Source organism: Elephantulus edwardii, unplaced genomic scaffold (assembly GCF_000299155.1).
Source record: "Elephantulus edwardii isolate Elephantulus edwardi_28Jun2011 unplaced genomic scaffold, EleEdw1.0 scaffold00027, whole genome shotgun sequence".
NCBI classification, from domain to species: domain Eukaryota; kingdom Metazoa; phylum Chordata; class Mammalia; order Macroscelidea; family Macroscelididae; genus Elephantulus; species Elephantulus edwardii.
In genome coordinates, this window is record NW_006399777.1 from 14,570,371 (window position 1) to 14,580,956 (window position 10,586).

At 43.5% G+C, this 10,586-nt stretch overlaps 1 protein-coding gene across 2 annotated transcripts in view; it reads right to left on the reverse strand.

Moving 5' to 3' along the window:
• Positions 1-772: 772 nt before the first annotated feature.
• Positions 773-10,586, reverse strand: part of PPP2R3A (protein phosphatase 2, regulatory subunit B'', alpha) — a 129,267-nt gene continuing 119,453 nt past the window's right edge. For both annotated transcript variants that reach the window (XM_006883367.1, XM_006883368.1), the window contains exon 13: positions 773-899. In XM_006883367.1, the coding sequence (XP_006883429.1) occupies positions 773-899 (127 nt within the window). The remainder of the gene's footprint in view (positions 900-10,586) is intronic.

Genomic DNA, 10,586 nt, shown 5'->3' on the forward strand with positions numbered 1-10,586 from the left:
GCCCACTGCTGCAGTCACTGCCAAGTTAAAAGGACTCTGCCTTGTTTCCCAAGAAGGCGCCCAATTCTGTACTTGGCTTGATCGAACAAGTTTTTCTGTAAGCTCCACAGTCAGGATTGGGCAGGAGTTAACTCAGAGCTTGCCAGCAAGGTTAAGAGGGCCCAGTGGTTTATACCTGAGGATCTAAAGTGACTTGTAACTTGGCAGGCTACTGTGGAGTGACACGGTCAGTGGACGCCCTGTGAGCTGCAGTGCGCCCAGAACCGAAGGTCTCGGAGATGTCTCCACAGTGTACTAGAGCTGCATCCGAGATGGAGCCGTGGTGGCACCTAACAAGTTAGTTCTGGAGGCTAAGTTCTTTCAAGTTTCAGTCCTGAAGGTTTCTTTTTGGCTCCACAGGAGCCCTGAGGGGTCTCAGATGCTGACCTGTGCTGAGGCAGCACCTGTGAGTGGAGAGTGGACTCTGGCGTCGTCCCCCACTAGATCGCTGGTATATTCAAGGGTACAGTGTGGAGTCTCGGGCTCCAGGAGGGGCTGTAGATGGTTCTACATTTGCTTCCAAAGACGAGCTGTGCAGGAGAGTTGAGGCAAATTGGAAGCATCACCCATGCTGAGCGTGTATCCAGACCTATTGCTTAAAAACACTTGCAGGTTCCTAGTGTGGATCCAAACTTGGAGAAAACAAAGCCTTTAAAAAGCAGTACACAAACTAGAGCACTTCACAAGAAAAACATTTAAATACACGTCTTCCTTTCGCGGAGCCAATAGTTGGCTACTCTTCATCCACCGACTGGAGCTTTCCACATTTCTCTGAAAGGTTTGGGGTGACTATTTTATTGCCTTTGTTTCCAAATTCAGAGGGAGGGATGGGTTCATCTGTTTCATAATCTTCAGAGGAGCTGGGGGAAAAAAGCAAACAAAGGGTGAGTAATTTTAATATTTAGTCCATTTGGCAAACTCAAGACTGCAAGACCAGCCTACAAAGGTCCCCTCAGTTGCCTAATGTAAACAGAGCAGCCTTGGAAGAGATAGGTTTAAAGAAGAGCCGTCTCTCCCCCGAACGGTGACGATCAAGTCTACGTTAGAATTTGCTGGCTTGGTGCTTTGGGAAGCTCTCCTGGTTGGGGCGACAGTGCAGCAGGCCTAGAAGGAATGAGGGCATAATGGCCAGTGGTTGACAGGTTTGGGATAGTTTGAGGTCCATAAAGGAGGATCTTTACAGGAGTATCTGCACTGAGGTGGTTTCCAAGCAGACTGGGGAACTTGCGCTTCCTTCCCTGGCTGTGAAAAGGTGCCCGGCAGCATGCAGGTGTACACATGGGGCCGACTACACAGCCCCTTCAAGTTCCTTCGGCTCCCTCTTCCTGGGGGAACGCCCTCTGCGCACCACCTTCCAGGGAAGGTCTGCGGAATTTCACACCCTTCAGGCTATGGGGAAGGTGGCTTTAGGTAGTCAACAGAAAAAACATTTTTCAGAGCTTAGCCTGTGGTAAGTCCTCCTCAGACTGTTCCTCCCTACTACCCTCTGCCCACAGTCCTTGTCTCTGAAGGCAGGGACACCCAAAAGCAGAATCCCTAGACTTCATGGATAGACCTTCAGCATGTTTCAGGCCTGAACTCAGCTGTCCTCTGATCCCAGGAAGCATCACGACGTGTCCAACTGGAAGAAGGTGAGGATTGGCTCAGACAAACTGAGCAACTTCCCATCCCCGCCTGTGATCCTTCTTCATTGAAATCCACCCTAGAAAACTTCCAACTGGAAAGCTGGGGAAGGGGCTGTTCCAGGATCCAAGCTCTAGAGCTCCTGCAACTCTGCCTCAGCCCTTGTTATGGCATGTGTGACTCACACAACCTGCACTGGACAGTTACAGAGGTCCCGTTTATCCATACAGAAGACATACCTTTGTGTGAAATGGCACTCCCCCTCCCCCCCCATAGCTTTTGTTCTAATAAACTCATTGCTGTCAAGTAAAAAAAAAACACCAACAATAAAATAAACCAAATTGTTAAAAAACATTTGCCTTTGGGAATGCTGGCTGCCTGAAGTATTACGCTGATATCTTGAGGCTGCATCTGAGGTCAGAGAAAGGTATCCAATCAACAGCAACATCGAGTGCAGTATGTGGCTTTCATCCCTTCCTTCGTCTCATCCCCCCGCCCCCCACCTATAGAGCCCTCCTGAACAGCATCAAGGAGTAATGTCTGGACATACAGTCTCTTAATTCAATAGGTAATAACGCAGACTGCTGCCGCTCTTAGGTCCAGGTGAGCAGATTCCTGCAACAGAATGAAACTGCCCTTCTGTGCCTTCCTTACAATTGGCGCTATTTTAGGGCATGTTATCGTAGCCATGGTCAATAATCCACCTTGCAGGTCGTCTTCGATTTTTGCTGACTCACTCTGCCAAGACTGAGGTCCCCCAAGGCAAACTGTTACCAGATCAATTCTTGATGAGGAGAACATGGTGGGAGGGCTGTGGTGGTGGAGGGTGTTCGCAGAAGGTGGTACTGGGTGAAGCTTGGCATTTTCCCATGTAGACTTAGAGAATGTTAGGGGCAGGAGAGAGAACTGTTATGCTTGGGAAGCTCTTCCCTGTGAATCCGTTTGTGGTCCTATTTTATTTTTTTTAAACCCTGCAACTTGATCATTTTACAAAAAGACCCCGTATTTGCCTCCGTCTTCTCCTGGGACCGCATCTCCTGGGAACTTCTATAATTGGGATAAGCAGGAAATAGGAAAGCTGGATCTCCATTATATGGCGAAGCAGGAAATAAGTAACTCTGCTCTTTTAAGAGTGAAACAAGGTTGATGGCAGCGCCTTTATTTATAGAATGAAAGGCTCAGAAGTTAATTCTAGGCCTGTGTCAGCTCTGTTCTAGGCCTGTGTCAGCTCTGTGAGTGCTACGTCGATGTCAGAACAGATTTTCTTCCCTTCGGCCCTAATTTACACTGTGCAAGTTGTCAGTGTCTTAAACACCTTGAAGCATGTCTGGGAATAAGGCATGCATTTTCAGAGCTAGCCTGCAGTGAGACTCAATTTAGCAAATATTTGAACTCTTGTAATGCACTAAGTCTAAGCCTACACCAAGCATTATAATGATGGAAAAAAACAGAACCAGCCACCCTTCTCACTGTTGCCTAATGGAGGCCATCTGCAACAGTGGTCACATAGTTTGACCTGAGAAATGTGGAGACCAACATCAAAGTCGGGTTCCAGTCCCAGGTTGGTAATAACCATTCTTTAATCTGCTCTCTCAGCAAAGGAGAACAACTGCTGCCTCTCATGTGGAGGCAGAGATGAGGGGAGGGGTAGCTGTTAGCAGCATCCGGTGGACACTGAGCAGCGTGTCTGGACCTTGTCCTCTGTATCGTCATGACCTCCGATCTGCTAGCCCATTTTTACAGCCACTATCAATCCATCTCATTGGTGGTCTTCCTCTCTTCCACTGACACTCGACTTTTCCCAGGATGATGACTTGGCCCAAGGACTTGGCCCTTCCTGGCAACATACCCAAAGTATGTGAGATGTTTTACCATAACTGCCGATAGGAGCGCCCTGACCACACTTCCTCCAGCTCAGGACTGTTTATTCTTTTGACAGTCCATGGATTAGTCAATACTTTTCTCCCACATAACAATACAAAGGTATCAATTCTGTCATCCTCAGTCATGGTCCAACTTTCAGATGAGTAGCAAGTAACTGAAAGATCATGGCTTGGATCAGGCACACCTCAGTCTTTAAACTGACACCCTTGCTCCCCAGTTCTTTGGAATGGCCTTTGACAACAGATTTTTCCTAATGCAACATGTCTTTTGATTTCTTGACTGCTGTTGCCATGGGTGTTGATGTGGATCCAAGTAAAATGAAATAGCTGACAACTTCATCTATCATGATGTCAACAAGTGAAGATTTTTGATTGTTCACAGCTTTACTCTGCTTGGCTCCACAATCAACACTCTTGGCATCAGCAGCCAGGAAATTAACACGTATTGTGATGAGAAAGGCTGCTGTTAGGGACCTCTCTAAAGTACTGAAGAGCAATGGTGTCTCTCTGGAGACTAAGGTGCATCTGATACAGGCCATGGTCTTTGCAATCACTTATTATGCATCAGACAGTTGGACAATGACCAAGAAGGATAGAAGGAAAATTGATGCCTTTGAGCTTTGGTGTTGGAGAAGTGTATTGAGGGTACCATGGACTGCTAGGAAAACAAACAGATTCATCCTGGAGAGGGTTAAACCGAGCTGCTCCTTGGAGGCAAGGATTCTGAGGCTTCGTCTGACATACTTTGGTCATGTTGTAAGGAGAGACCAGTCCTCAGAGAAGGACATCATGCTTGGGAGGGTGGAGGGCAGGCGCAGGAGGGGAAGGCCCTCTGGGAGATGTATTGATTCGGTGACTGGGGTAACTGGGATGAGTGTGTTGGAGACAGTGAGATTGGCACAGGACAGAGAAGAGTTTGAGGCTGTTGTACATAGGGTCGCTATGAGTCACAAGCGACTCGACGGCACATAACACCTGGTTTATTTATAAAGTTTGTATACATTATTTTCCACCGATTTTTGGTTTCTCGATGTTGTGAGATATAATCCATATTGAAGAGTGTAGTCTTTGACCTTGTCCAGTAAGCGTTTCAAGTTCTTGTCACTTTGAGCAAGCGAAGTTGTGTCATCTGCGTAACACCTGTTGCTAAGTCTTCCTCCAGTCCTGATGCCACATTTTTCATAGAGCCCAACTTCTCAAATTATTTGATCAGAACACAGATTGAATCGATATGGAGAAAGGATATCGTCTTGACACAAACCTTTCTTGATTTTAAACCGTACAGTTTTCACTTTTTCTGTTTAGACAACAGCTTCTTGGCCTACGTACAGGTTTCCCAGGAGCACAAGTAAGTGTTTTGGGATCTGCATTCTCCTCAAGATTAGCCATAATTTGCTATGACCTACACAGCAAAATGCCTCTACATTAGTGAAAAAAAAACAAAAACAAAAACAAAACCAAAACCAAAAACAGAAACAAACAAAAAAACCTCAACACACTCAACTATTCTTTCTGGTGTTCTCTGCTTTCAAATAAGATCCACGTGACATCAGCAATGATATCCTTGGGCCATGGCCTCTGATGAACCCAGCTGGAACATAGACTACCTCTGAGTTCCTCACTGATGTACTGTTCCAAATGTTTTTTAGCAATCTTAAGCCAAGATTTTATTGCATGTGAGATTAATTAGTTGATAATTACCACATTATGATGGATCGCCATTTTTTGAAATGAGAACAGATATGTCTCTTCCAGACAGTTGGTCAGGTAGTTATCGTCCATATTTCTTGGCATACTTTAGTTAGCATGCCCAGGTCTTCATGCATCTGTTTCTTGAAATACCTCAAATGATATTCCAGCAATTCTTGGGGCCTTGTCTAAAGAGGATAAAACAGGTCATGGGGGCACAGGACCAAAAGCATCTCTCTGAAAGGGCCAGAGGGGCTCCTCATTGCCTCAGAGTAGAAAGCAGTTAAAGAGCCTGTAATCCGGCCCATGGTGCCTCTAGAACCCCAGCCTTAGCAAAGAGGTTCTTCTATTCATTGCTCACTCACACTTATGGTACCAACAATGGGGTTTATTAGGGAAGTGAGTCCCACAGTAGAAGGCCAGGCTTTCGCCCATCAGTTCCAAGGCACAATTCCTCAATAAGTCCAGGCTCTGGTTTCAGTTCAGCAGTCAAATCCAAATCATCGAGCAAGGTTCGCCTCAGGACAGTTAAAAGTCAACTTTGCCTTCAAACATCTGGCAAGAACAGTCAAGTCTTTGTTACCAGCACAAATGCAAGAAGCCTAGATCACACCATGACACCTTTTGTCCACAGCAATGCCACAGTCTCTTCACCCAGGGTCTCATGGTGACAAGCCTTGCTTGCCTCAAGTCTTGCTGCTTTTTTGCTTATCCTAGTCTCACAGCTGATGCTGATTTGCAAGAAGACCAGTGTCTGCAGTTAAGGTAGCTGTAGACCAGAGGAGGCTAACTAAATGGCTTTAAAAAAACAAAACAAAAACCAACTTTTAGGTTAACAATTCAGGTCTTATTTTCAGTGCAGCCTGAACGTCCTTAATTACCACTGGTTTTTGATCATAGGCAATTTCCTGAAATGATTCAGGGTCGACCAATTATTTTTTGATACAGTGACTCTCTGTATTCCTTCTCCTTCCATCATCTTCTGATGCTTCCTGCAACATTTAAGATTTTGCCCATAAAATCCTTCAGTACTTTAACTCAAGCTTGAATTTTATTTTTCAGTTATTTTAGCTTGAGAATGCAGAGCAGGTTCTTCCCTTTTGGTTTTCTCACTCCAGCTGTTTGAACAATTTGTTAGATATAACACTGTCTTCTTGCGTGTCCCTTTGAGATCTTCTGTTCATTTTTACTTCAGCATTTCTTCCCTTTGTTTTGATCTCTATGGGGACAATTTTTAGTCTCATCTGACATTCATATGATAAACTGTGTGGAGCAAATATGCTGCCAAATACTTCTTTAAAGTGCTTGAAAGCAAAGATGCATGTGGCTAAACATCTATATATGCAGTCTTATTAAAAAAACTTAATTCGGAAAAAAAAAAAAGAAAGCAAAGATGCAGCTTTGAGAAGTAGGATGTCTTTGACCCAAGTCATCTTCTCTTCAATCGCCTTATGGATGTGAAATCTCAACACTGAGGAAGGAGGATCATGTAGTGATTGCAGCTGTTATGTGCCAGCAAGTCAACTATAGCTCATAACGACCCTATAAATAATGGTTCTGAATCTTGCTCTATCCTGAGCCAATCTTATCTCTCACACAACCTGACCTCACTGCTTCAGTCACTGTGCCAATCCATCTCGTGGAGATTCTCCATCTCCAGTTTCCTGCCCCAGGAAATTAGTTTCACTTCATTTTTTATAGCCTAGGATCTCTCACAGTCTATATTAGCTTCCTAGGGTGGCCACAGCAAAGACCACAAGTCTGGTGGCTTACGATACAAATCGAGTCTTAGTTTTAAAGACTTGCTGAGTCACCTTGGGCTCATAGTGACCCTATGTACAGAAGCTCTGAACCCCGCCCCATCCTGAGCCAGTCTGTCTCTGACACAACTACCTCTTTTGTCTCAGTTACTGTGTCAATCCATCTCACACAGGGTCTTCCTCTCCTGTGCTGTTCCTCCAGCCATCCAAGCATGATGACCTTCTCTAAGGACTGGTCCCTTGTAGCCACATGCCGAAAGTTAGTGTGATGAAACTTCAGAATTCTTGCTTCCAAGGAGCAGTTTGGTTTCACCTTCTCCAGGACAGATCTGTGTGTTCTCTTGGTGGTTCATGGTAATAAGTTCAGGACTCTTCTCCTACATCACAATTCAAATGCATTGATTCTTCTTGTCATCCTTAGTCACTGTGCAGTTCTCTGATGCATAGCAAGTAATTGTGAAGACCATGGTCTGGATCAGGTACACCTTAGTCTCTAGACTGACACTGTTGCTCTTTAGCACTTTGGAGAGGTCACCTGACAGCATGTTTTCCTAATGCAATTGGTCTTTTTATTTCCTGATTGCTGATGCCAAGAGTGTTGACTTGAAGCTGAGCAAGACAAAATTGTTAACAACCTCAATCTCTTCTCCATGGATCATGGTGCTGCCAATTGGCCCAGTGGTGAGAATCTCTGTCTTCTTGATGTTGAGCTTCAATCCATATTGAAGACTATAGTCCTTCACCTTCTGCAGCAAATGCTTTAGGTCCTCCTCAGTTCAGCCAGCAAGGTTATGTCATCTGCATAACACAGGTTGTTGATAAGTCTTCCTCTAATCCTGGTGCCAAATTCCTCCTCATAAAATCCAACCTTCCAAATGATGTGTATATAAATTTAAAAGGTATGGAAAAAGGACACATCCCTGACACACTCCTTTCCGGATTTTGAACCATGCAATATTTCCTTGCTCTGTTCTAGCAACTGCTTCCTGGTCCAAGTATAGGATGTACATCAACATAATCAAGTGTTCTGGGATTCCCATTCTTTTCAAGGTTAGCCACAATTTGTTGTGATCCATACAGTAAAATGCTTTTATGTAGTCAATGAAGCACAGATAGACATCCTTCTGGTACTCTCTGCTTTCAGCCAAGATCCATCTGACATTGGCGATAATGTCTCTAGTGCCACGACCTCTTCTAAACCCAGCTTGTATTTCTGGTAGTTCTCTGCTGATGTTCTGTTCTAGTCATTTTTGGATAATCTTCAGCAAGATTTTGCTTGCACGTGAGATTAGCGATACTGTTCAATAATTTCCACACTCTGTTGGATTATTTTTTTTTGAGTGGGAATAAATATGGGTTTTAAAGACAATAAATTAAAATGTCCTCTATGCTATAGGAAAGATCTGTGATGCCAGCAATTTTTAACATTCCGTGGTTTGTAGCTGTCTCTTCTAATTTCTCCTTTTGTGCTTACATGGCCATTGCAGGGGCATATGCAGGTGTGTGTGTGTGTGTGTGTGTGTGTGTGTGTGTTTTCAAAACAAGTTCATACTCTGTGGTTTAAAGTGTATATGGATTTATTGGGGGGTGTTGGGGAAAAGGTGCAATTCAGCCTACTGCAGTGCCCCATATCATCAGTTAATCATTCTTACTATAGATGTAGGCAGTATAACAATTTTGACTGCATAGATCCTAATTGATCCACTTCCATAATAGCTTGCCTCCAGAAACCCTATGAACCTGGAGAGAGTATGAAAGGCACCCAAGTGTTGAGGACTCTCCTTCATAGGGTCACTATGAGTCGCCTGCGACTCGACGGCACTTAACAACAACAACATATCCCAATTAGGGAGCTCTGGTGACTTAGTGAAGAAGACTCACCCTACCAACGCAAAGGTATGTGGTTCAAATCCCCCAGCTGCTCTGTGGGAGAAAGATGAATCACTTTCTCCCCTGTGACTGACTGCCTCTGAAAAGCCACTGCAGGGTCAGCTATGTATTGGTTCTGACTCAAAAGTACACAACAACGACACCACCACCAGAACATATTCCAATTATGAACTAAAAGAGAGGGACATTTCTTTTCATTTTTTATGCTAGCAAAGTGCATAGCATTAAACAGTTACCAGTGAATCTCTGTTTAAAGAAATGAAAACAGACCTTTAAATGTTTTAATATATAAAATAATAATATACCATTATTCATTTCAGGCCCATAGAAAGGCTTTGAATAGTGAGCATTATAAAAAAACGAGTGTGCCAATCAAATGACACCCTCATACTTTGTTGTTGTTGTGTTGTTAGGTGCCGTCGAGTCGTAGACGACTCATAGCGACCCTGTGAATGAAAGGCCTGAGCACTGTTCATAGGGTTTCTGGAGGCAAGCCATTTCAGAAGTGGATGCTGTCCCTGCTTCCAAGCTTGTTTTAATCAGGGAGCTCCACCAAACACTCTCCACCATGGTGACCATTCTCGCATTTGGCACATCCATGTCACAGTGTTTAGCATCACAGCGACCACGAGTTACCTCTGTCCAGCAATGCACCTGTTTATGAATCTCTGACCTTCACTTTCTTTCCTCACACTGTCGTACACATGTGTGTGTGTAACGCACCTCTGTCTTCCCGCTCCTCTAACTCCTTCCACCTCGCTGAGGAGAGTCAGGCTCTAGACCTTTTACATCCAGACTCCCCGGAAGACTGTTCTGGTAAATGTACCACTTTTACAGAGAATTATTCCTGTAAGGTTATATTTCGCATACATAGGAGGGACAAGGTGCCTTTACTGACAAGCATTTACATCGGCCCCTCACTTACTGACTTTCTCATTATCTGACAGTTCACATTTATGACACTAAGAAAAGGTCTGCTGACTTTTGTTCATTAAATGGAATTCATGTAAAATGAGGTGAGAGGACTGCTTCTCTAACGGTTGTGCGTCATCTTGGCTGGGCTGGGGCCCTCAGTTGCTCGAAGTTATAGAAAGATGCACTGATCTTTTGTTTTAATGCCTGTTTTCACAGAATGATGTCTTTGGAATCTAAAGATGTTGGTAAGTGAGGAATTGCTACAGTAGAAAATAGTTCTTTTTAAGTACCAATAATATAGAAAAAGATGTTTAAGTTACTGTGTGAACAGTCTGAAGTACTTAACATTTATTTTTTAAAAATATTACCAAGACTAAGTGGAAAAAAAAAAAGACTAAGTGCCAACAGGAATTAAAGTGTTAATAATTATTTTTTCAGGTGACTGAACCAAGAATGAATTTTAATCTTCTATTTTTCCATTTCTTGTGTGTAATAAGCTTACATATTTCTCTACTAATCAAAGGCTTTTAAAATTAAAAAAATTAATCTAAGCCAACTCAAAAGTAAAGCTCTTGATTAAATACCATAATAATTTATATGAGAGAATTGTGGGCTCAAAGGCTAGACTGGAAATGTAATCAAGTATTAGTGAAATTGGCAGAAAAAGCTTGTTCCTAATTATTGCTGGTCTTGCAATATCTTAAGATAGCCACACAGAGGACCTTTAGGCTCCCTTACAATTTCTTTAAACTTATCCTAGTGCAGGAAAAAAAATACATTATATATA